At 35.9% G+C, this 26,843-nt stretch overlaps 1 protein-coding gene across 1 annotated transcript in view; it reads left to right on the top strand.

Annotated features, from left to right (window-relative positions):
• Nucleotides 1–1,057: 1,057 nt before the first annotated feature.
• The window catches only part of KIAA0586 (KIAA0586 ortholog), a gene marked incomplete at its 3' end in the record, with an annotated part of 45,079 nt that continues 19,293 nt past the window's right edge, over nucleotides 1,058–26,843 (top strand). Inside the window, exons 1-18 of the mRNA XM_010023116.1 lie at nucleotides 1,058–1,075; nucleotides 2,141–2,210; nucleotides 3,374–3,440; nucleotides 4,084–4,261; nucleotides 4,665–4,898; nucleotides 5,493–5,664; nucleotides 6,200–6,367; nucleotides 7,401–7,521; nucleotides 8,388–8,529; nucleotides 9,847–9,888; nucleotides 11,352–11,578; nucleotides 12,537–12,609; nucleotides 12,931–13,191; nucleotides 13,630–13,804; nucleotides 19,145–19,330; nucleotides 20,228–20,415; nucleotides 21,724–21,831; nucleotides 23,073–23,153. Coding sequence (XP_010021418.1) covers nucleotides 1,058–1,075; nucleotides 2,141–2,210; nucleotides 3,374–3,440; nucleotides 4,084–4,261; nucleotides 4,665–4,898; nucleotides 5,493–5,664; nucleotides 6,200–6,367; nucleotides 7,401–7,521; nucleotides 8,388–8,529; nucleotides 9,847–9,888; nucleotides 11,352–11,578; nucleotides 12,537–12,609; nucleotides 12,931–13,191; nucleotides 13,630–13,804; nucleotides 19,145–19,330; nucleotides 20,228–20,415; nucleotides 21,724–21,831; nucleotides 23,073–23,153 — 2,511 coding nt within the window. The remainder of the gene's footprint in view (nucleotides 1,076–2,140; nucleotides 2,211–3,373; nucleotides 3,441–4,083; nucleotides 4,262–4,664; nucleotides 4,899–5,492; nucleotides 5,665–6,199; nucleotides 6,368–7,400; nucleotides 7,522–8,387; nucleotides 8,530–9,846; nucleotides 9,889–11,351; nucleotides 11,579–12,536; nucleotides 12,610–12,930; nucleotides 13,192–13,629; nucleotides 13,805–19,144; nucleotides 19,331–20,227; nucleotides 20,416–21,723; nucleotides 21,832–23,072; nucleotides 23,154–26,843) is intronic.

Below are 26,843 nucleotides of genomic sequence, written 5' to 3'. Positions count from 1 at the left end.
CACAAATACACTGGTCAGGAAGGTTTTAGGCAGCATCAAAGGATGAAATAGTGTATGTGTTCAGGGACCCGAATAAGAAAGTTAAGAAGATTGATGCCTCTCCAGTCTGTCACAGTTTTTAATGCAGTTCGTAGCTCACTGTTTTAGACACCGTTTGTATCTCTTCAATTTTATGCCCAAAGTATAATCAGCAAGCAAATTTGTGCCAAACTGAATATTGCTTCTGCTAACAAACAGCTTAGAGTAGTCCCAGTATTTGGGCCTTCTTAATGCTTTTTTGGAATTGTGTGAATTATTTTGTGGTTTTATACTGGAAGAAATAAGAAGTCTGTTAGAGACTTTTGTTTCTCTGCTTCTTTAAAGATTACTTTTTCTGGAGAGTTTGAGCCAGTAGATGTTTAAGATAGATCTGTACAAGCTTGCCTTTCTAAAGAAGTGTTTAGTGGACACTTGAAAGGTAATAAATGTTAGACATTGGAAGTAGGCATTCTGAGAAAGTTATTCAGCTCTAGTCTTTTTCAATCTGCAGAGTATTTGCAGATTTTATGAAACAATATGAGTTTCAGAGCTTGTCAGTTAAATGCTATTCAGAAGTTTCCCTGCTGTCTACGGTTTCCTCGTTAAAGCTACTTTTCTTTGTAGTCTTGGAAAACAAGCAGGCTAACCCTGCCCCTCCTTTACCCCACCAGCTTGACACAAACAGCATACACAGGTCAACTGCCTGTACAAATGAAAAAAAAATAAATTGCATCCTTTTCTGCAACTTTTTTAGCGAACTATTTTAGTAGTATTAAGTAAATAATTTTAAGTCTTTTTTTCTTTAAATAGTATGAGACAGTAATGATGTACCATGTACTCTTTGAATTCATAACTGACACAATCCATGCTACTTATCTTGATACAGGCAGAGGAAATGTTGAGGTTTGGGTTAGTCAAGGTATATTGAAAATGAATAACAAATCATTATGATCACAGTAAACCCGCTTGTATTTTAGGAGTCTCAAGTACTAAAGGACATCCAGAACGTCTGCTTTCAGTGGAAAATTCTAGAGAGCCCATGTTTTTATCACAAATGGTAAGAAATGGTTAGTGTTGCTTCCTGCAGTCCTGGTCTAAGAGAACAGAAGTTTAACAGAAGTTGCAGCTTCTGTAAAAGCATCTCAAATCTTTGGCTCAGCTTCTGTACAGGAACTGTGCAGCTGCTTTTGTCTTCGAGTTGCTGCTAATGTGATACTAATGCTGAAGTGTTCAGAGGGGCTTTGTTTACTGCTGCCTGTTGCATAATTAATACTAAGGCTTCTTTTAAATTTTAGTGTAATTGATTGCACATGGCACAATATCTATTAAAAACCTGAAACTGCAGATTTTTTTTCCTCTTCATATCATAGCTAATGAAGTGGTCATTAGTTTATATGGAACTCTTTAATACTTACAATTACAAGACTCATTTCCTTTTGATTTGTTTGTTGTGCCTTACATAGAGTGGAAACTTGTCTCTAGGGCATCCATATGTCAATAAGCATGCATGAGGATAAAATTAACCCATGCTGTGAAAGGACTGCAGTAGCGTCTCTGCGTGACTCGAAGTAGAACTAGTGAGTTGAACAACTGTGAAAAGTATGGTGGAGTACTTCACCATCAAATAGTAAAGAGATTTTTACCTTCCTAACTTGCCTTTATGGCTACTTGGAGACTTTGATTATTCATGGACTTCACTTTGAGAAAATTCAGCTCTGTCCCTTAAGTTCCACAGACCATGTTGTGAGTACTTCATTCTTTGTGTATGAGCATTCCTGAATTGTTTGAGATTAGCAGCTTGTATAAACTTACACATGTGTGATTTCACTACTACTTCTTTGGCCATAAATGAGGAGAATGCACTTACTCAACACTTGGAATATATACTTTTAATTTTAATTGTGTTTCTGGGTTTTTTGTCACTAAAATGTAATGTGAATTCTTGGCTACAAAGTCCAGATGATTCCGTGGTAGAGATCTTAACACATCTTGCTCCAAGACCTTGCGTTAAGAATGTGGAGATGCTTACATTTCTGTACTCAGCAATTCCATCTGCTTCTAACATTGTGGCCACTGATCCAGAGGCTTTGATGTATGCTTTTCTGCTCTTCTTATTCTGAAGGACTATCCTAGAGAAGCTGCAGTACAAGAAGATCCTTCAGTGCTACTGGAAGATAGCAGAAGACCTAAAGGTGAGACACATTGATGCACTGCCACGGCCCTGTTTTTGTAATAAAACTGATTAATTGGGGTAAAACTGAGCTTTCATTTTATTTTGGGTATTTTTCTTCAATATAGAAACTTTAGAGTGAAAATATTCAAATGTTTGCAAATTTTATTTCATTCTTGCTGGCATTACACTACCTTATGTAGCTCTTTTGATTAACTGGGAGGGACTTCTACCAGTGCACCAACAGTGTTGAGATTCCTTTTGATAACTGAAATATTCATGTCTCTGAATAGAGAATTTTGGGGGGTGGAGGGGAAACACCTTGTTTGGATGCATTTTACTGTTGTACTTGTATTACAAATGCACCTGTACCATAGAAAATACCTTTTTAATCCTTAAGAATCTAAGGAATCACATAGTTGCTGCTTTTTCCTGTAACTTGTGAATCTGCCAGTTTCACATGCCAGACACATGCCAGTCAGTTTCAATCAGATTTTGGGAAGTGAAGACCAATTAAATAAAATACACTTCTGCAGGTTTCTTGGATATCTGTAGCTTTGTAGAGGAAAGAAACACAAATCAATACCTCTGTTTAAGGCAAAATATCAATACTTCAGTTTCATCTTTTATGCACACAGAGGCAACAACTAGCTGGCTTGTCAGCATGTGTGTAGTAGCTGTGTATAATCAGCAGCAGGGAAACACTGAACCTTCCACATCTTGGTTTGTTACCTCTGCCCAGTAAACAGTGGATGAAGGAAAGCCTGCAATCCTTTTAGCATAATTTAAAGGTATTAAGAAAACTTGTAATTTGTTGTGACTGCAGGAGACTCGTATCAACAGTTAGAATTTGCAGGGTTTTATTGGGTGGGTTGTCTGAGCTCCAGTTACCATTTATATGCCATTTTCCCACAGATTTTATGAAGATAAGGTACTGTCATTTTCACAGCATCAATACTATATAAAATTATGTTAAGTGAATCCTACTCTTACTCTCATAATGATTTAAGTCTGCTGCATAATGAAGGGAAACAACTTGTTACTACAGTAAATAATGTGCTTTGTGCAGGCAACACACTCTGCAGCTAAATCGTACATGTTGAAATAATGCTTTCTGTCAGCATCTGAAAAAGACATTTTGTGTCAGTTAACTTGACGACATATGTTTTGTGTCCTTCCCTACAGATGATGTTGTTATTTCTCAATATACTACTGGCCAGAAAGAGGCTTTGAGAGCAATATTAAAGCAAAAGTAAGTATGTTGAAGTTCTTAGCATCTCAGCTGTTCTGTTTCTGTACAGATGTTGTATTTCCTCAGTCTCTGCCAACATTCATAGCTGGTAAGGAGAAAAATATTCTTTATTGTTCTTTGTTAATATTCTTTTTCTGTCTGTGAAGGTGTTTTCAGTTTATTTTATCATTCAGAGCTTACTGGAGTATCTTGGTGGTTATGCATATTGTCGGTAATGCCTTTAGACTATTTGAATTTATGATTTCATGACATAAAAGTGAAGCAAGATCAGCTCTGATAGAGAACCCAGCTTGCATCAAACCCATGTAATATTTTAAAGACAGATGAGGTCACATACTGTTTATCCATAGGCTGGAAATCTTGAAGATCAGAAATTTAGCTGACTTTGCTACTAGTGAGTGCATTGAGCTTTCCCATGCCCATCACAGAGATGTACCTTTTATACTAAAATCTGTAACATAATCCTGATAAATTCCTTGTGTCGTGCTATAAAATGAGAATAAAATTGTTTCTTAGGTGTCGAGAGCATCAAGGAGAAATGCTTATGTAGGTAGTGATATTGATGATACATGTGGGAAATCATTTGCTTGGAGGAGATATGGAGAAAACAATGCTATTTACAGGCACTTGTTTATTTTTACAGGACCCAAAATGCTCCTGTGCTTAAGGAGGTGAAGGTACAGCTCTTAGGAAATGCCTCCACAGGAAAAAAGGAAAGTGTTGGTCGTGACACCTCTTCAGCACATAGGGAAGTTGATTCTGCAGCAACCATTGCAGCAGCAACTGCTGCTGCAATTGCTACTACAGCTCCACTTCTTAAAGTAAGTAGCTTGTGGCGATACTAGTTTTTTGTTGGCTTAAAAGACTAGATGTTCTGAGCCAGCCTGAAATTGTTGGTAGTAAAGCCAGAGAGACTGAATGTGTATGCTTACTGTTCTCTGTATTAGCAGTCTCAGACCTATGGACCAGTATACCTGAGAGAACTGATTTGGATTTGGCTCAATAGGCAAATGGATAGAGACCATTTGATTTCTCTTTTAGAAGAACTTTATAATATTGCTAAATCACCAAACATTAGGGCTAACTAGGATTTTATTTGTATCTTTTGGGATTCCAAGTCATTCCATGATGATGGGAAGGAGGTTTTATTCTCTTCATGCTTCCATCTCTTCTGCACAAAGGTTTTTATCTCTTCCTTTTTTTTGTTTTCCTTCTGTCATGCAGGTTCAAAATGATTTGGAAGCAAAAGTTAACTCAGTTTCAGCATTAATTCATAAACTACAGGAGGCAGACAGACAACTGCATCATGTTGCTGAACAGCAAACTAATATGAAGACTCTTCATGAGAAGCCCCACTGTCACGAAAGAGTCAGTGAGCTTGAAAAACAAATGAATGCTTTCATGGTGCAACGGATTCAGCATCTAGAAAAGTTACAGGAGCAACAAATGAATATTCAGGTATCTAAGTAACAGTGCAGAAGCTTTAGCTTAATAATTTCTTCTGTATCCCTGTGTTAATATTATAATAATTTGGATCATGTCTTAGTATGAGAAAGAAAGAAAGATCCAGTGGCCAGCACATGAGCTTAGAACTTTTTGGGAGAAGGTTTACTTCTGATTCTGTTCCAGATATCTGTTCCACTACCCTCCCTAATTTTTGTGTTTCTGGAAAGTAAAAGCAAAAATTTTGAAATTGCTCTCATTCTTTACTGAGAAATCGTTTAGACCTTTGATAACTGAGGAAACTTTAATTCAGTGAGTATCCAGTCAGATTAAAAGTCTAAGAACAATTATAAATAATTTCTTCAGAGAGTCCTGTGTCAGATTAAAAGTCTAAGAAGAATTATAAATAATTTCTTCAGGGAGTCCTGTGTGCTTTTTGAAAGGCAGGATAATGCATGTCTGTATTCTGAGGTTGTTGTAAATGACTTTTCTCTCAAATAGCATGTCAAAATCTGTTCAATATGATTACATGGCAAATATTCATGCTACAAGTTTTACTTGAGGAAACTAATGCATATATCAGAAATCCTTTCTAATTTTGTCTTTTAGTCTCATCTCATTACCTCTGCAGTCAACACAGGTGGCTTACAGCGAATTCATGAACCTTCCTCCAGCCTCATGACAAAACAATCTGAGAGGCCAGAACAGCGATTGCTTACTAACGAAACACCTTCGTGTCAGAGAGGTTTATTTCCTGCCAGTGGTGGTGCACCAGCCCAGGGTGAAGGTAAATTCTGAGTATCTTATTTTCAGTATTAGTTTTGCATTAATTTTATTTCCATTAATATTGGATTTTACTTCACATCAGTAATGAGTAGTAAATATTTCTGTCTGTATCCCTGGTTTTATTGCCTAATATAGTATATAACATCTACTACATGTTCTGAAAATGTTCTAGTTTAAAGTGAGAGTTTCATATTTAATAAGTGCTTAATTAGTCTGCACCAAGAGAGGCCTAGACCTAACCTAATCTCCCTGAGAAATTTTCTGTGTGGAAGCTTGGAATGAACTAGTTTATAGTATGGTTGGCTTTGTTTTTTGTTGTTGGTTTTTGAGTTTTTTTGGGGCTTTTTTTGATGCCTTTATAATAGCACTTGGAAGTATGACATTTTCTTTCTATTTGCTTTCTTAACTACTTCTTTAATGATCCTCATTTTTGTGAAAAATTCATAATGTTGGCTTTTTTTTTTGTAGTTTTTTTTTCCTATGAAGAAAATTGTTAACATGTAAATAACTTTTTTTTTTTTGCCCTGAAGCATGTTCAAGCCAATTTCAGAGTTGTGGGATTAATACACAAAAATCTCCTCTGAAGACACCAATTCCTCGGAGATATGCTCCAGAACCTGTATCAAAAAACATGAAAATCTCAAAGAAAGAAAACTGTGTAACAGAAAAGGAAAATATACCCAAATCCACAAGTGAAGGTATTGTGAGTAAGACACTCCTGTCCTCTACTGGCTTGAATATTATGGACTGGGGATTACTTTGTGTGGTCCTCACCTATTCTGAGCTGTTGGGTTTCTGGCACTTAAGTATGTATATTCAGAATATTTGAAAGTACATTTGGGAAGGGTTAGTTTTGTGAATAAATCACTATTAAATAACCAAAGACTTCATGACAGTACTGATCTAACATATAGCATCTCGACATGATTGCTCACTGAAATATTTTCTCAGATCAAATGACCATTCATTGTCAAGTTTAAGAAAGGTTATATAGAATAATGTAAAATTCAAGAGCTACTCAGTAACTTTGTCATTATCATTGGTTGAATTGATCCCCTTCTCCCTGCTCTGTTCCCCCCAACCATGGATACACAGGGTCTTTGGGATATTATAATGAAAACACCACATATAAAGCAATGTGAAGTAATTTTCTTTTACTGCTTTTGAACAGTTTGGTGGCATAAAACTCAGTTTTGAACATTCCATCAAAAAATAAAGCTGGTTTTTTGTTTGGTTTTTTTTTTGGAGTTGGGTGTATTTTAGAATTGTTTGAGGATCTAAAATTGAGGAAAAGTGTTTAAAAGATCCAGCAATTGTACTCTTACCATCAAAGACATCAGATTCGTAGATGCTGCTTCTATCTCTCTTTTACAAAACTGCCACCTGTTCTTGTTGTTCCATAGGTCCAGGGATAAATGAAATGAGACAGAGGAAGAACAACAAATTTGTGACATTATGGACAGAATGTTTCTCTCTGATTCAGTTAATTGCCATCACAGTTTCATTTATGTGTTTTCTGACTTTGCTAGTGTAACACAGTCACAGTGAGATAGATAAGTGTGAGTGGTTTTATGTGACTTGCCTATCTGAAATAAATGTATATTTCAATCTAAATTTATATAAATCTAAAAATAATTTTAACTATCTTTGGTGAGTATAATGGGGAAATATCTGGAAAGGAAAAGAAAGTATTACATATATTGAACAAAGTTAACCTTTTTTCTGCCTTAGGTGAAGGAAGACTTCTTGAGCATATTCTGACTTCTCAAGAAATGCCAGAGAGGCAGATTGAATATTCCAAGAAGGCAGCATTAAACAGTAATAAAATGAGTTGTCATTCTGAGAGAGACAGGTAAATAAACATCACAATCCAAAACTGAGGAAGGCTTTTTGTTTCTTTTAATGAAATTGAGAAAGATGTATTGGATATTGATGGCGTAATACAGTCCTTCATGGTCCTTCAATCTAGGAAAGCTGTGCCTGAAGTAGGAGCACTGGCCCACTGACATTTTTATGGTACTTCGCATTTCTGTTGTACTGGAGGTAGATGAAGGCTTGTTGCTAAGGGTAGTTTGTAGCACCTTTCTTGGGGGTCAGTGGGTGTCACTTTTTTGTCTTGTGAGTATATGTCTTCCATTGTAGCAGCCTGGAGAATAGTGTCAGGAAGCCAGCTCTACAGGAATTTTGTTAAAGTGGAACTGCCAATGTCAGTGAGACTCCAGGCTTATGGGAGCTGTATGAGAACACCTCATTGGGAAGGAGCAGCATCTGCCTAACAGTTTCTGAGCTTTAAGAGTGTGTGCGGAAATGTTTTGAGTGATCCAGTCTGAAACTTATTTTCTGCGGGCAATAATTTGATGTCACATTTTCACTGCGTAACAAGAAATGGCTACATATATACTGTCTTATTTTTGATAGTATGGACAAAAATGTTAATTGGTTCAAATGGAAATGTATCCAAAGTTTAAGTGTTGCTCTGTTAGATCTGAATTTTAGGTGTAGTTTCACTGTTGAAAATACAAGGATACAGCTCAAGGTGTTAAGCGGTAAACAGAGAAAAACCAATAACCTGTCTGTAACCACAGGTGAAAAAGCGGATTCCATTTTATATAAAGGCTTGGCATTCTTGCACTTTAATGCTTAGTTTTACAGTTGGCTACTTTCTTGGACTGCATGAGGAGCCAGGAGACTTTTAATCCAGAGTGTTTCTCCCATCAGGCATTCTGCTCTGCGTACAGACTCAGTCCCTGCTTTAGAAAGCTTCCAAAATTGCAGTTCAATTGAGAAAACAGTGAAAAAAGCAGATGATTTACTTCAAGATCTTGACCAGTTGAGAAGAAAAATGCATGACATGCTAGAGGTAAAGTCCGTGTTATCAGAATGACCAAGAGTTTGAGTAAAGGGGAATAAAAAATGTGGAGAAAAACTTAGAAGTCTGGTATCAGACCTCTGTAAGAAGACTGACATTTCTTTGCAGTTACTTGAAATATTGCTGTTTCTGTATGTGGAAGGGCATTGAGCCTGAGTAATTTCTCAATGAGTATGCAATGGACTAGACTGTAGACTCTTACAGCCATTCTACCAAGCATAAAACAGGTTTAAAAAAAAAAGAAAGTGGTTTATTTATTTGTTTAATTTAAGGTTGCTACTGTCCTGTGATACCAGAGCTACAGAGCTGATACAACATTCCCGTTTGGGAAAGAACAATGTTCTGTTTATCTGCAGTCAACTGGGGATGACTTATGCTACTTCCTTTCTCATTTTGCCACTTCTTTTTGTAAAGAGTGCTGTTTCCAAAGAATTGACTGGCATGCATCCTTGTGTTGTTTCTCATGCTAATGATTTTGTACCTTTGGTGTTAGAGTGGTTCTGTGCTGGCAATGGGTAGCTTGTCGGTGGCTTTTGACAATTGAGGCTTTTATCTGTTTGTTAACCTGGTTCCACATGGAAGCAAGGTATAGCTGATCTGGTGTGGTCCTCTCTGTTCTTGTAAATATTCGTGGTGCGAAAGAAGGAAGACTTGAAAATTCATGTTTTGTGAATTGGCTTGGAATGCAATAGCTATGATTATATTGGTTCATTTCTGTGGCTGAAGTTTACAGCTTGTATATTTGTTGCTGTATCTTTAGAATTTAAGTGTTCTTACCAGTAAGAGAAAACGTGCCATGTGCCCCATTTATGCAGCAAATACTTGCTTACCACTACTGCTGAAAACTTAATTGATTATCATACCTTAGCATAGGCAACAGAACAGGACAAGATGGGAGAAGAAATGGCAAGTGAGAAAGACACAGTTGACAGAAATGGCTTAAAATCTCTTCTTTCTTACAAAAAAGGTCAATAGGAGGACAGAGTTGATGACTTCAGCAAATGTGGAGTTGAGTCAATTAGGTAGTTAGCTATTGACTTCTCATCATTGAGAGATTTGTAGGGTGAGAAAGTAGATACTTGGGATAAATGAGCACTAGCTTAAGGAAATTAAAGGCCTGAATTAACTGAGATAGGTTGTGATGGAACAGAAGGTGGTGCTCTAATCCTGAAGAAGTATGCAGTGAGATTTAGTAGTTCACAAGGAACTTATTGTGCCCATTTAAATTGATCAAATATCTACTCTGGATTTTACCTTGACAGATCTGCCTTTAGATAATTTTCAACAGCTCTTCTTCTGTCTTTTTAGGAAGCAAATTCATGGAAGTCAGACATGAATGATTTTATTAAGGTATATCTTACATTTTTATTCTTTTTTTTTTTTTAAATATACTGTAATATTGAAACAATTGTGGACATCCTTGCAGTGAAATAACATTACAGTAACTATTGCATGCCTTTGTTTTTTTGAAAAGGTTGATATTATGTACAGATTACATTACTCAAAGTAAGATTTAACTTGTTCTTTGACTTGTCTTAGTGAATAATACAAATGTCAGGCAGAGAGCTGTTGTCTCAAATGGACATAGTGTGGACTACTCATATAATTACCATTTCCTGATCTGGGTCTAACCAGCAAGTCTGCATTATTTTGTGATTGAACATGAACCTGTATCTCTTACATTTTCTCACAAATTTCACATCTCTTATTGAGCTAGTATTTGTCAAAAAGTTTAAATTTAAAATGAAAACCTATATAAAATCAGTAAATAATTTGGTATATTGTCCTTTTCTCACCAGGCAGAACCAAGATCATGGGTTAAATGTGTTGATTCCTATTTTGTTATATCCATTGTGCTTTGGCAGTACACCTGTTAGAAACCAAACTTTTGTGTAATTCTGATTTGATGACAGGGTAGCTTTAAAGCCCAAACTGATTTGTGATCTGTGAGATTATTTTGTGCTCATTTAGTTAATGCTTTCAGAGTCTACTCAAGTTTGGGTATTTTGGTTTTTGTTTTGGGGTTTCTTTTTCTTTATGTACATTTATCACTTTTTGAATATTTTTGTTTGGTTGGATTTTTTTTGTTTCCTGTCTGGAAAATGAAGCACTTTTCTGGGGGACCTCTGGGTTTCATCAGGAGTGTGAGAGTGAATGTGAGGACTATAGCTGTGTGGCTCCTTATTTCCCCTGCACTTGTCTCCCTTCCTTTTGTATTTAGCAGCTAATATATGCTTGATTTTTATCTCAGTAAAAGGATTCTACAAAGTAAAAGGCTAATAGTCGCTTCATTGTTCCTTCTGAAAAGTGAAAATCAGTGAAAAAGGGGAGAGGATCATGGTGCTGTTGAGGGGTTTATTTTCTTGTTAGAACTTGTGTGTATTGCTTGGTGTTTCTTATGGTAGATTGATGCCAAATGAGTGCATATATTTAGAGGACTTTGGGTTTTATTAGGCTTTTAATAATACTTAACTGTTGTTACATGGAGAGATTTGCATATGATACTTCATGTATGTAATTGCCATCTTTTCACATGCTTATTGGCTCCGTTAACATTGTTTGTTATACGTTATATAAATATATATATTTAGCATTTGAGAGCTTTTGGATGTCTTTCCATTTGCTTGACTTTTAAATGTATTTGCAACATACTGAATGTTCTTGAGGAACTGAAGTTGACGACAGTACACATGGATAGTATTTCATACAATGGGCATTGATGTGATAATAGATTAGTGGGAATTCTGATCAGTGTGTAGCAAATTGGAATTACAATCTCTGATTAAATGCTAGAGATTCTGTTTCACTTCTAGTCAAAAAAGCCTCCTGTTACATCTGATCTTCCTGAACGTCATCTGCTCAATAAACCATCCATCCTTCAAAATGTTAAAGTGCCAAAATCTATACTGAGGGATGCTGAAAGGATTTTGAGAGGAGTTCAAAACAATAAGAAAGTTCTTGAAGAAAACTTGGAAGCTGTTATTCACGCAAAAGATGGAGATGCCATGTATAATTTTATTAATGCCTTGACTACAAACAGGTCAGACTCTGTAATTCAGTGCTTTGTGTGACTACTCATTGTATGTACACAGGTTTATCACCTCTCTTATTTTTCTATTCTTTAATCGTGTGTTGAAGAACTAGTGCGCTTCCCTGCAAAAAGTATTTATTGACTCTTAGCAATCATTAGATGATGCTTTTGAACTTCAGATGTTTTTTGACCGTCCTGTTGAGTATTTATTGACAGATACCTGTTAGTTCTTAGTAAATCTGGATTCCAAGACTGTTACCATCTTGACAAACTGTCCTGCTGTCATGACAAGGAGGTTATAGCTTTTAGCTTTTTGTAGACAAACTTGCATTAATAGGAAAATTAAAGGGTAATTGCATTATTCAGAACAGAAGAAGCTTCATAAGCCTGTAAATGTTACAGAATTAGTCATCCTACGGCAGATCTTTGGCTTTTGAACTTTTGCTTTGTTAGTTGTGTTTAATACTCCTACTTGAATCATAATGAAAGTTTTCCTATTAGAATACAACTAAATTTTGAGTTTTCTGAGGAAGGTAAGTATTCTCTTTATATAAAGATTTTTGTCAGGCATCTGCTGTGATTATTTTAGAGGAAGGAGTAATTTTTGTCATCTGCTTTTTGTCTTTTGTGTTGGAATATTTTTGTTGCTTTGTTATTTCAGTTTTTGGTTAAAAAGAAGGAACAAACACATGGCTGCCACTTATTCGTAGATGTTTGTAGTAATGTTAGTACATACAGATGGGGGGGTGGAGTTTATAGGTGGCATTACGTGAGAACAGATACAGGTTTGGGAAACTCAGATAGTCTATGCTTAGTGCCCTTTCGAAAGACTGTACTGGTACATAATCTTGCCATCTGTGTTCTGGATGTCTCTTTTTATAGTGTTTATAGGTCAGTACTTTCCCAGGAACAAATCTGTGCAATTTAAGAAGCACTGACCTTAAAATAGTTCGTTCTTCTATTTCAGAGATGTATTGGAAGAGATTCGTATCAGAAACACTGTGGATGAGTGGATTAAAGCAATCAGTCTAGAAATCCAGGTATGGCTGGAAAAATGAGTTCAGGTTTTTGCATTGTATTTTTCCACCTTACATTGTTCTTTCATGTCAGTAGTTAAACATGATTCACTTGCAACTTGAACACATGAGAAAACTGCTTATTATTACTAGGACATAGTATGCTGTAATAAAATATTTACCTCTTTTGAAACTTCAATTGCTTAATGAAAATCACTAGTCACAGTCACATGGCTAACATGAGGAACAGGCCATTTCTCAGAACTTCGGAGTTATCCACAGGCTTCTTCTGGTAGCCTTGAAGACGAAGATCTCCTTTTATTATATTTACGTTTTTATCTTTAGGCAGAAATGGCAAGAAATGATTTGGAACAAGTGAAATATGATCAGAAGGTCCCATGGATCAAGAGAGGCCAAAACATTAAGGGTATGAAGACCAATGAGGAAATTAGAGCAAAACCTCAAAAAATTCAAAGGTGCTCAACAAAGAAACCTTTATCTGCAGCTAAGCCATTACAGAAGTCAGCAGAAGAGTACACAAGCAAACAGAGGTTTAGAACTAACTTTTCTTCTGAAAACTTGCAGAGGAACAAAAAAGAGGCAGATGTGAGTTCCTGGGTAGTTGGTTTCATTTTTTTGTAATGATGGATTTGCTTTAGATTTTGGTATTTATGTGAGAAATTGTTTGCATGTGTGACTGTAATAATTTTAAATGAAAGTGATAGCCCTGTTCTGTGGATTTCTGTTGTCAGAATTGTCCGTGTTTTCATGTGCTGTAGGAGCTGAAGGTGAGTGTGCATAACAATGTAGAATTCGTTGTCCTGTTATGAATTTGCCTGATCCAGTACTTGCTATTTTATTCAGCTGTTAGTAAGCTTCTTGCATGTATTGTTGCATATATGTTTTCGTGTGTGCTTGCTATTTATACTGTTTGTTGCAGAACTTCTTGTTTTTTTCCCCTCTAGACTTTTGCAGTACTACTGACATGGTAAGATTTTCATCCATGAATAATTGTAAACTTTTGGTTTCTTTGGTGTGTATTAGGGACCTGTGAATGGACATGGAATGGTACAGAATGAAGACTATCTGTGCCAAGTTTATGGGAAACCTATTTACCAGGGTCATCGTAGCACACTTAAAAAAGCACCGTATCTGAGATTCAACTCTCCGTCTCCCAAATCTAAACTTCAAAGGCCCAAGGTGATAGAGTGTGTTAGAGGTAGGTAATACTTTGATGTGAACAAGGTTTTCCTTCTCAGTTTTTCTATTAGGAATTCATCGTATAAATGGAACTGTTTAATTGCAGTTCAGCTGCTTGTCAATCTAAAGCTCAAGCAACTGCAGTACGCTTCCTAGAGAGGTGCCCCATGCATGTCAGTGTTTAAGAGATATTTGGCAAATGCCCTTAATACCATGCTTTAACTTTTGGTCAGCTCTAAAGCGGTCAGGCAGTTGGACTACATGATTACTGTAGGTCCCTTCCAACTGAAATAGTATGATTCTATCCTAAGCTGTGCTCTTCAAAAAGATGCTCTTTTCAAAATTAAAAATTACCAGTAGGTTTTCAGATTTGCTTAGTGTATCTCCCTTTTTTAGACTATCAAATTAATACTTATTTCTAAATTCAATAAACATATATTAATATATATTTATTGTTGTCCATGTCTTAAAAAGCTCAATAGCTAGAATTAAAGACATGAGCACCTGAGAGCTGAATGTGCTGAAAAACTAACTCACCTTTTGATAAAGGTTACTGAGAGTTGTGTTCTTCATGTCAGGCTTGTCCTGTCATGTCATTTAAATGGTTGATTCAGTCACAGTTAAGAAATTAACTGAGATTTGAAAAATAAAGGAAGCCTGGTATTTAATTTCCCTCTGCTAATACTTTAATCAAAATCTGAACATTTAAATTTGTGGTTGTGACAATGGCATCTGTTAACTTGAAAATATTGAAAGATATTAATCAGAAGCAGTGGTTTATTTCACTAAATGCAACTTTTGTTAGTCAAGTCAGGGTTAAAATTGGAGTATAACTGTTTTGTACTAGCTTGTTATGGTTATTAGCTATGACTTGATTAGTACAGAATTTCATTCATTGGTTTTGTAGGTAAAGTGTTAGGATCAGAAGATTCTAATTTTCAAACCTATTAAAAATATGCAAAAATAATTAAAAAGTGAAACTTCATGATATCTGACATAGGTAGGTGTAGATAAAGTTGAGTTAGCAGAAAGAAATGTTTTAATTGGGTCTGGTTTATTTCCTAGTTATGTTTTCAAAACTTAACTGATTCTTAATATATAAACTATCTCTAACTGATATGTCAGAAAGACTAATGTGTATCATCTCACTGCAGGAGAGAGTGAGCAAATTACATGATAAAAAATAAAGATGGAGAGAAAGAACATGTTATGTGAAGAGGCAGTTGAAGTGGTGGTGGGCACAACCTAGTTAATAGCATGAGCATCAATGGAAAGAGATTAGTTGGCTTCCCTCTTCACTTCTTGCACTTAAGCTGTTTTTACGTATGCAGCGAAAATATACTTGATACAATCCTAACCACATTCAGAAAATGGTGTCTGAGGTTTTAATCATACTTTCAGAAGTATTCTCTTCTGTATGGAATAGAAGAAATTAACATGAGAAGGCAATCGCTGGTTGAGACCATGTTTTTAGGCCATTAAAATGTGTGGTTTATACCAAAGACATTTATATGTCTTTGAAGACAAGTACTTCTGGGTTTTGGTGAGGGTTTTTTTTGACATTATGATGTACATCCACGGTGGCAAATCCTCAGAATAGTACAAATCTATTGTTAAGCTCACTGTAGTCCTTTTGCCATTCCCAGCACTTTTCTTACATGTGCTCTGGAACCCGGTTGTGATCCATGAAGAAGAAGTGTCATTGGTAGAAAGTGTTTACAATTCTCTGCTGGAAAATGTGGGTTATAATCTTGGTAAAAATCTAGAAGACTTTTCAAAACTTATTTTTTGAGAGGTGAGAACTTGATACGTGAAAACTGCTTGTTTTGTTCCGTGTATGTTTTATTTGACCTCTCTTGAAATGCTTCTTTTTGTGAAAAGTGCTGGTATACTCATTTGAAAGACCAGCGTGATGAATTACTTTTTGACTACTGGCTATGCTGCATGCCTTTAATTGAGTTTATTCTGTAAGGATTTTTTTCTACAAAATGTGTGCTAGTAAGCACTTAATGTAGCAATAATAGTGATAGAGTGACCACTAAGATTTGGATTGAGAACAGACACTTCTGTAAAAATATTTAATCAGCAGTTCTGCTTTTGCTGAGTCCTTAATTACATTTTTCTTCTATATTTAATGGACTTTTGTCCTTATAGAAGGTCACAACCTTTCCAGGGAGGCTAATTTCGTCAGTCCAGCAACAATACTGAGTGAAGAGGTGGAAAAAGTCCCCCTCCCTCCCAATCTAATTATAATAAATAGGTAATTTGATCGTTTGATACTACCTTTTTTTTACTGGCAATGTGTTTAATTCAGTAGTGTCAGTGAAATGTGAAGGTACAGGTTGCCTGCAGTTGTAATAACCTGCTCCTGTGCTTTAGCTCATTTTCTGTTGGAGGCAAATTAGAAATGAGAGAGAAAACTGTGTACCGGATCCATGCTGCGTTCAATCTTCCAGAACTCTTGCATGTGACAAATACAGTTTAAAAGCTATGTGCTTGAAACCAAAATGAACTCTGGATAGCCTTTACCCAGAGTGATTTGTTTCCAAGTCATTAAGTCATACTACGGCAGTACAGCAACATGTGTGTTGGCAATAATAAAGCTGCCATAAAATTTGTTCTCTATTTCACATCAAACTGCAGTTATGTAAAGTTGTGGTTTTGTCTCTGTCATGACAGTAAATAAAATAATGTTATAGTCTTATCTAAGGGAAGAAAGGAAGAATATGGATTTTCTTTTGTATGTAACTTAAAATAACACTGCAGTGCCTATGTGGTTTATTTCCAAGTTTTCTGATTTCAATGGATTTAAGACTGAGGTCTTTGATACTGGCATTACTTGTCTTTGAATCTTCTTACAAGACAGTTGGTCAAGCTGCTTATTTTTTGTGCTTTCTTACATGTTGCCAATGAAATGGAAAAATAACACTTCTGTGTTTCACATGGGTCTCACGAAGACAAAGTAGTTAAATGATTTTGAGGGCTACTATTCTGAAAGATGCTGTTACCGCAGGAAAGTATAAATAATAAAATTAGAAACAGATCTGTACTCTGCTGTAGTAGGAGTGTAAATAAAATGAAACAAAGATGAATGAGCCACTTTAAAGCACCAGGTTCTAAAGAAAGAAAGAGATCTTACTAGCATTAAGCATGGTTAGTTCTTTCCTTCACGGATCTGCACCCACAGATTCCCTTCCTGGCCTTGATGTACCGGGTGATAAAGGCTTAAAAATTATTGGAAGCCGTTGGCTTTGGGATTGATTGGCTGGAAAATCCAGACTTATTATATTACTCTATTTTGTTAAAACAGTCCACTGAGCTTGCTTTAAATTAGTGTTAGAGTAAGGATGTTTATTTAAGACTGAAATGGCCATCTGGAGAGTCTCTTTTCAGTCATTTTATAACTCTTTCAACCATTTTCTTTGCAAATAAATTGTAGTGACTAATGCATGGTTTCTTATGGCAAGTTAGGAAAAAAAGCCAGCTAACACTTTTATGAGTAAGAGGGCATTTCAAAAAAAGTTGGAGTTGTTTTCTTGCATAATTTGGACTGATAAATATATGTAAAACACTAGGGTTTTAAAGCTAAATTTAATTAAATGTCTAGTTTCTGCCCAGTGCAAATAAACCAAAAAGTTGAAAGCAATTAAAATGAGGTGCTGTGTGTATACAGTACTTAATCATTCTTACTGTGAGAACCTTGTTTTTACAAGTTGGTGGTATTACAGATACGTTGCCAATTCCTGCTTTTACTCAAAAGTTCAAGGCTGGGGGGGGACTGCTAGATCATGTAGCATGACCTCTTCTAAATCACAAGCCACTGAACTGTATCTGTTTGTTACTGAGCCCAGTAATTTGTCTTTGACTAAAAAAACCCCAACTTTTCTGGCTAACCTATGCTTTGCAGAAAGGCACATGCCTGTCATTTAAGGAAATCAGAAATTCTGTCCTTAATTGCTTCTTCCCGTGGCTAGATACCTTATGGTTCAAAAGTAAACAGGACATCTCAAATTTAGTATCTGATTTATATTGAGTTTTTTGCTTCAGTTTACAGCTACTTCAGTTTCCAGGTGATTTTACTTAAAAATGAAAAACGAAATAAGGACTTTTAATGTGCAATTTATTTTAAGATTTAGAGAGATATGGAATTAGTACTGGATGCAACTGTTATCATATATGGAAGTCTTGTCATGCTCTACCTCACTGACATCCTGTTGAGACATCTGAGGATTACGATTATCTCACTGACCACAGCATTGTATTGTGATTTATCATTGAGTTGCTTATCCAATGAGACCTTAAAGCCTTTTTCAGAAATGCTTCTTTCTGACCTGTATTTTCTCTCTGAGGAGTTATGACTTGCTGTTCTTGTTTCTTAGCTTATAATTCAAAACTTGAGTGTACAAAAATACAATCCCTTGAGTGAATTGCTTTACTTGCTTATCTGCATTTGTTAAAAGTCATATTATTGATATTTATTATCCTTTAATTTTATTATCATTGACTTTCATTCTTAAATTAATTAGGAAGCTATTAAACATGAACAGAGCTAAAAAGTGTTTGTTAAGATGTGTTAACTGGCCATTAATGCAGGAAGAGTGATGATTAGAAACAAGAGGAGTAAGATGGCATTTTTCAGCTGTAGTGAAAAAATGGAGTTGGTTAGCAATGTTATTCTTTCCAGACTTATTTTCCTAATGCCTAAAAAATAGAAGCACTTTTGTTTGACTTAAAATTTGTTGACTCCTTTTTTGGGGGATGTTTCAGGCAGTATTTATGCATTTAGAATAAAGTTAATAATTTTCTTAGTGTGTACTGTTTGCAAAGAACAGAGGTCGAGTAAGACCTTGCATGACAGTACAGTGAGAAATGCAGTATTGCGATAAATGTTCTCCTCTGCTGTATGCTTAGGCATCATTACATACAAATGAGTTCTGTGTAGCTATTTAGCAATGCATTTTCAAAATTGGACAAAAAAATCAGTGCTTTCTTGATGTTGCAAGTCAAGACGTCTAATGCTGTATTTCAAACCTAAATCATGGGTTTCTTCTTAGCTGCTAAATCATACGTTTCATTCCAACCTACTACCATCCTCATGTCCTTTTCTTCATGTTTCTGTGCCTTTATTTGCTAGATTCAGATGCTCAGAATTTGTAATTTTAGCTTCTTCATTGCTATGAATACTGAGACATCTAACTTACCACTTTTAGATTCTCGCCTTTCTGTCTCCCTCCCTTGTTCCCTCTATCCCACAGCAAAAAAATTGTAACTGTTTCAGTAGAAGGGCTAATTAGTAAGTACGATGTTACTGGTTTTGTACATGTCTTGATGACATGCAGTTTATCTGCTCTTGTTTTAGGTACTAAGGTGAAGTCAGCAAGAACACAGACTTCTCGCATGCAGAAGGTGGTAACCAGCCCTGGGAAACAGCATCCTTTGTATGCACTAGCCCAGGAAAATCAGTATCTTTTCAGTCCAAGTCGAGATGTGCCTGCTGTCTGTGGTCCCGTTGAAGGTCACCTAATTCCTATGGCCATTCCACTAGGTAGGAACAAATAAAGCATAGAAGCATGTGTGAAGGTTAATTACTGCTGCTTCATGGAAATAAAACTTATGTCATCATAAGTCAGTGATTTGCCCATGAGATTTGGCTCATGAGATTTGCAGCTTCTCTTATAGGAAATCTACATGCAGGAATAGTTTAAAATGTTCTGGTTCTCCTCATTCTTCATGCTGGATGTTTGACAGCACCTGACAATTATTTGCTTAGCTGTATCTGCTTTCTTTGGTACACTTTACATTTCTAGGCTTCGTGTTCTGGCTTTAAGTTTGGTATCCATATAAGCAGAAATGGAATCATTGACCCTTAGATTCAGCATTTATGATGACATTGGCCCAACAATTTCAGTAGGGTTGTGCCAAACACAGTAAATTCATTGTGATGGCTTCTGTATTTTTGGATCTTCAGTAGAACCTTGGTATAGGCCTTGCTTGGGGAAGAGTGAGTATTGTATTTGCATTTAAAGAAGATGATTATTTTTAAAATGGATGTCTCAAGAAAAAATTGTGGGATGCTATAGGAAGTGTGATGGTGTTTTGAATATGATTACGAAAATGTGAGATGAGGGAAGCATGGTATGTGATTTTTGAACACAATGTAGTTATTCTTGTTTTCAGCAGTAGGTGTCACCGTAGTCAAGAAAATTAAGTAATTTTTAAAAATGGCAGTGTCAAGTTTACAGTTTCTGCTGGGAAAGCCTTAAAATTACCTGGTGAAGCACTGTAGTCTGGCTAGTGTTAATAGGGGACTTTGTAATTGGTCTGTAGATGTGCACAAGATCTCAGTCTGTCGTATATGAAATAGACACCCTGAATTTAATTTTTCAGTGATTTATTAATATACTGGCTTTGGAGATTTATATATATGTCTGTCTTTCATTAGGTCAAACACAAATCAATGATGTTTCACTGCTGCCTGCTGGAGTTGTTATAGGTAAACCACACCCTATTACAGTTACAACCTCTGTTCCTCAAGTGCCACCAAAACCACTGGTTGAGATAAAAAAACCAAACATAGCTGTAATAGAGATGAAATCAGAGAAAAAGGATCCACCTCAATTGTCTGTGCAGGTACATAACAAGAGTGATGATTATTTGTTTGTGGCTTGTTTTTTTTTTTAATTTAATAAATGCTAACTAAAGATAGTCTCATCCATCAGTAACTTTGACATCAGTAGATGATTTTCAGTAAGTGTTAGAAACATACGGAATGGAGGGACCAAGAAGCTGTTATGCTATGCTAGTGGTTTTATTCATATTTTAAGAATTATCTCTATTATTTGACCAAAATAGTAAGCTATTTCTTCTGTATGTCGCCTATGCAGCATATCTGTAAAATAGGTCTGTAAATGTGTCATGTTTTCAAATCTCATTTTTTTTAAAAGAGATTTTTGAGTCAGAACAAACTTGGAATTAAAGAAGTATTAATGTAAATGTCAGTTTTCTTGGATGACTGCTTTAGCCTTCAAGATTTCTGTTTCGAGCATGATAGGCAACCCAAGGATTTCACTTCTGATGAATCAGCCATTGTAGTCTTTACCTAGTGGGATTGGTGGTTTTAATTTTGGGGGTTTTGTTTGTGGGTTTGGGTTGTTCTTTTTTTGGGATTTTTTGATTGATTGTTCATTTGTGGGTTGTTTTTATTTGTTTGCTTGTTTGTTTTCTGCTTTGTTTTTTAAAATTTTATGCATGTCTGCTGTCAGGGAAGTTAATGTTTCTTTCATATTCATTATTTTTGATTCATGGAACTCACTTAAACACACAGAGTAGTGGTTTTTTTCCCTTGCTGTATCACTGTATTTCACCCACATGCATTTTCCTGTTATTTCACCCAGTTCTTAAATGTTTAAGGTCCCTTCCCCCTCTGCCTCCCCAGAATTGAGCAAGCATTTAAATCTCTGGTTTTTATAAAACCAGGAACATGTTTTGATGCTGTAATGGACATGCCTTTATTACAAATTATATTCTAATATAATTATCCCTTTATTTTACCATACCAGATGTATGACAATGTAAGTCCAATAACCAGCGTACGTAGTGGCTTGTAGGCCAATATAATGTAAATGAATTGCAAGTCTGCTTTATAAATAGTTACAGGTATACTCACCTTTTGTCACATGTGAGACGAGGTGTTAGGGAATTAGAGAACAGGAGAAATGAGGTACTGCAAGAAAAGAGATGAATATTTCTGGGGTTACTTTTTGTATGTTACAGTATTTTGTTTTTCAAAACCAGGTTATTACCAGATACGGGTATGAGAAACAGAGGTCACTGAAGATCAGTGGCTCAGTTGCAAGTGGAAGAGAGTATCTAAAAAGTACAATGTTAGCAGCTGAGCTAATACATAGATTTTCAGAGTGATGCTTTATTCTGTTCTAGGTGTTACCAAATGTAGATATTGACAGTATTTCAAGTGACAGTGTGAGTGTAAACCACGTTCTTCCAGGCTCTGAACCTGCACTTCCTGCTGTTGATACTGTAATACAGGTATTGACTGGTCTAAATGTCTGTGAATTCAAATCTGTTAAAAATTTATTATCTCATTATTCTGTCTGAGTTGGAGAAATTAGGCAGTTCCAGGAAAAATGGAGTAATTATTCTAAGGAATTGATAGTATGAAGTATTTGTTTAAGGAAATGAAAAATTGCAGCTAGACACTCGTCTTCCAAGATTAAATAATCACTACAGCAAAACTCCAAGAACAGCATTTCTCTGTCCTCTTAAGAGTTATAATGCTTTATTGCCCAATGTCTGTCTTATTTATACTGGCTTCAGTGTTCTGTCATGAAGACTGAGAATGTTCTTTGTTCCTCTGTCTGCTCCTTAGCGGTACTTGAGTGGTTAGTGGCACGTATGCGTAGCCTATTTACTGGTAGCCTGTTGTGTGTGGAACTGGCCAGTCTACTTTATTCTCTTTCCATGTTATTTTTCAAAAGTGCGTTTAATCTAATCTAATCAGTAATGAGGGATTTTTGCAACTAAAAGGTTAACTGCTGCATGCTGGAAGATAAGGTTGTAAACCAGGGCACATGTTGGCCTATTGTTTCTTCCAGTGGACTTCTGTCTTGTGCATTGCACAGACCGGATAGTGTGAAGGCATGGTGTGATTTATTTTTGTATAGTTATTTTACCTTGTGTTTTCCCTGTGTGTTAGCTGCTATTCTGACTTCAGGAGTTAAGTCTTCCAGAGTCTGTGGTGAAGGTATTCTCTGAATAAGATGGAGACCATGGACTAAAATAGCTATTATTATTTAAAATTGATTTTATTAAATAACACTATAGAAATCTTTCTTTTCCCTCTTTTAGAGTGCGAGGCACTGGAATAGGTTGCCCAAAGAAGTGGTAAATGCTCCATTCCTGGCAGTGTTCAAGGCCAGGTTGGACAGAGTCTTAGGCAACGTGGTTTAGTGCGAGGTGTCCCTCCCCATGGCAGGGGGGTTGAAACTAGATGATCTTAAGGTCCTTTCCAACCTTAATCATTCTATGATCACTGCTTAAGACATTTCTAGACTCTCGTGTGCTATGTTTTACAGTATTTTGTCTTACTGTTCTGTTTTGTGCATGTTTTGTTTTGTTTTCCAAAAAGAATTACAGATAGAAAAGAAATACAGCTATACAGGCTATTGTCAGTGAACGGTGATTTAATTGCATTCTTGTAATGAAGTTTTTCTGCTAGTGCATTTTTTTATCCAATATGAAACACTTAACACTTCCTGTCTGTCTATAAGACTCCAGAAGATATACATAGTGAGGAAGAAGATGCAAAGTTTCCAGGAACTAATATCATTGATGTTGCTCATGTCACACAGGTAATTATATTGCAAAGTGTACTTTCTTTTTTAATGCTTTTATATTTGTTTTATATTATTCTGTCATAACTGAAAACACGATGTAGAAAATTAGTTTTACTAGCAACTTAAAAAACACGCATTTTGGGAAGTACTGAACTGTTTACAGTGATATAAACAATATTAGAAATTAAAGTGTGTTAAGTAAAGAACCTTTGAAGAATTAAAATTTAAAACAATATAGCTTTTATTTGGTTGTGTTAGAATCCACTAGATGTAAAAGTAGTTCTCTAAAATCAGCTGTGACTATAGAACTTAAATTTCACAATTTCCAACTCTAAATGTAATATATATGTATAAGATGCTTTTACAGATTTGAAGTAAGGTGACCTATATTTTAAAATGTATTTTCTGAGTGTTCGCTTTTAGAAAATCTTGGTGTAGAGCAATTTGCGTATGCTTTTGAGTTCCTGAAATGCTTTAGCCTGTCATCTCATTTCAGTCAAACATTATGTAACTTTAAAAGAAAAAGACAAGCAGTATATGTGAGTTTTTGCGTACAACGTGTACTACTCATCTCATGGATCCCAGTAAGAGTTTAAGATGTTTAACAATGTTGTTTCTGGATTATGATAACATGGGTTTATTTGAGATAACTCTTTTACAGTTTTAATTTTAGCAAGCCCTTTTTTCTTTTTTTTTGGTTTTGTTTTAGTTAGTTGGCCTCTTGTTAGAGTAGGGGCTGATAAAGCTCTCAAAATTGGTGAACCAGCCTGAATTTCACTTCTGCAGATCAAGAGCAGAAGGAGAAACTCAATGGTAGCTGGGAAAGGCTGCTTCTGCAGGAAGCAAGATGCTGCCAGGCAGCTGTTATGGAGTATCTTGCCCCTGTGGAAGACGGCAGCTTCCACCTCCTGCTGCATTTAGCATTCAGTAAATGACAAGAGCTTGAAATTGCTGTTGTTGGCTAGTATTACTCTTGGAGTGCTTTTTCCTCAAGCTGCTTGCCAGTGAGCTAGACTTGCTGTGTGCATATTAAAATCTACCCCAAAAATGTATTCTTTTAGTGTTTTGATATGCTCCTAATCCCAGGATTAGAGTGTACATCAAATAGTAATTCTGTACCTACAGATCAGTATGGTGGATTTATTTCTAAAATGAATGAATCCTTTAACATTACCCGTTCGTTAAAACAGTCCTAAAGGGGTGGTTTACCTATCAAAAATGGGGAAATGCTTTATTAATTTTTAGTTTCAAAATTATTGTTATTGGAGGGGAGGAGTTAAATCTATTTGAACAACTTTCTTTTGTTTGCACAAAAAAGCTTTATTTTATAAAAATAAATAGGAATTGGTTTATGAATGAACAAGAAAAATGCTGCAGTGTTAAATTTTTATATGTGAATAATTGTTATTCATCTTTTCTTTTTTTCATTTTTCTCCTGGATTGCTTTTATCTTTTATTTTTGGCAATGGGATATATTTTAACCACAATAACAAAAAAATGTTCCAAGTGAAACATATGTTTGACCTATGACCACACAGACAACATTCTTAAAAATGTGCAAGGCAAACACAATGTGGAAGCATAAAATCAGCCTCTGGAGTGGCAGGGTTATTTAAGACGTCAAAAGAAAGCAAAGTTACTGTTATAAAAGAGGTTTCGGATTCATGAAAAAATGTGCATACAATGCTATACAGAAAAATAGATTATTGTTGTCTTTCCCCCATACCCCTTTTATTATGAAAACTTAATTCTGTTAGAACTGAAGAGGATAAGTATTTGTGTGAAATATCCTTTCTCTTCCCTCCTTCTCTCCTTCCCTCCCTGCCTCCCTCCCTCCCTCCTTTTTTCCCTCCTTTCTCATCTGTTCTTTTTCCTTTTTTTTATTCCCTCTTGTCGTTCTGTTTTTGCCTCACTCCACACCCCCAGGCCTGAAAAGGTCACCTCTGGCTCCACCCCATAAACACTACATAAAAAATGTTGTACTCTTCCCTGCATCCCATAATAAGTCATCATGTCATCACCTCATCCAAATGCCCCTGCCTAACCTGAAGAAAGGTATTATGGAAAGTCGTTCCATGGGCTCGTCTTGCAGGGTTTCACTCCTGGACACCAGGGCTAAGCCCCCTCCTGCATGGAATAGCAATGTTGAGGGGCTCGATTACCATATTTGATCATTCTCTCACCCGCTGTCTTTCTTCTGTGCTCCGTTTTGTGAATGGAGACATACCTTTAGTCACATAACCTAACAGTAATTTGTTTTAACACTTTCGAGGACTAACGCGATGTGCCCCAACCTGTAAAACACAAGCACTGCCATGGGAAGTGGCCATGCGCCTTTCTCCCATTGCTGCCTTGCTGTCTAATGTTTAAAGGTCCAGAGCTTCACCTTCCAAAGTAGTTGAATATCATGCTATTATTGCAGAATAAGAAAATTCACATGTAGAATAAAGCAGAAAAAGATGTTACAGCTTTGATTTACACACATACTTTCCGTACAGAAAAGGTTTCCTAAGGTCAGCCCTTGCACGGACCCTGCCTTATTCTGGGGTGAGGAACTTGCTCAGCTAATGTGAGCCCAGAACAGACCCTTAGATTTATTGAGTCCACTCTCCAACTCTTACAAGCAGCCAAATCCTGTAGTACCTTTAGCAAACATACTAGGATTTAAGATTAGAGACTTTTTGGTTTCTCTGAACATGCCCTAATTGCAAGGTGGGGACTTGTTTCTCTGAATTTTTGCCTCTGTTTTGAATACTGCTGCAAAATCTATAACCCGCAGAGATCAGAGTAAACATTTTCTTCAACCCAGGTTTCCCATAGATGTTCTTGGGAGCAGTAGTTTTTTTTATATGTCTAACTCTTCAGACAAAAGATCACAGGTGGCACATGCAACCTGAAAATTGCTTTAGAATTCTGTCAAGAAGAAATCCATCAGTAAATTTTGGATGGCTTTTTATAAAGACTGTGCATATACATGCTTTGGTAGTGGAACAATATCAATCTATAGCACCTAATAATTTCAAACTTTTTTTTAATTATCTGAATGTAATTTGGGAAATAAAATTTTGGCTTGATGCTTTATTTTAAAGTGCTGTGATTAATATGCAGATCATTTTTGAAAGGCTTTCTAATTTATGCTCTATTTTGATATGGAGTCATGATAGATATTTTCAACAGTCTCTAGGGAGGTAGAATACAGAACTGAGTGCAGATTATTTAGGATTGGTCTACAAGGTGATATATGTGCAAGTACAATCTGTATAATTAAATACTGACTTTTTTTTTATTTCAGAAGAGACAATATATCAATTCCAAATGAATACAATTTTCTTTTGGATTTACACACTATTAAATATAAGTATTTTCCACATAGTTTAGAAATGCAGGAGAACTGCAAAAATTTGTCAGAAATTACTAAATGTAAGACTTATTGTGTGTACTTCGTTTATTTAATCCAGATGTTTGTATTTTGCATACTTTCAGAAGTATTAAATAGGCAACATCAAAGGAAATTTCTGGAGTGATGCAGTCAGAAGAAAATGCATAATGAAACACTGGACAAAGACATCTTTACATGTGCTGTCAGAATGAATTATGGTTATGAATACATATATCCTAACATAATGAACTACGTATCAGCTTGCAAGGCATGCAGTGTCGTTCTGCATTGAACTTTGCTGTCTTTTTTTTATGCCTAGAATAGTT

The sequence above is a fragment of the Nestor notabilis genome, unplaced genomic scaffold (assembly GCF_000696875.1).
Source record: "Nestor notabilis isolate BGI_N333 unplaced genomic scaffold, ASM69687v1 scaffold7171, whole genome shotgun sequence".
Classification (NCBI taxonomy): domain Eukaryota; kingdom Metazoa; phylum Chordata; class Aves; order Psittaciformes; family Psittacidae; genus Nestor; species Nestor notabilis.
The sequence above is the reverse complement of the archived record's forward strand: the minus strand, read 5'-3'. Positions and strand labels throughout refer to the sequence as shown.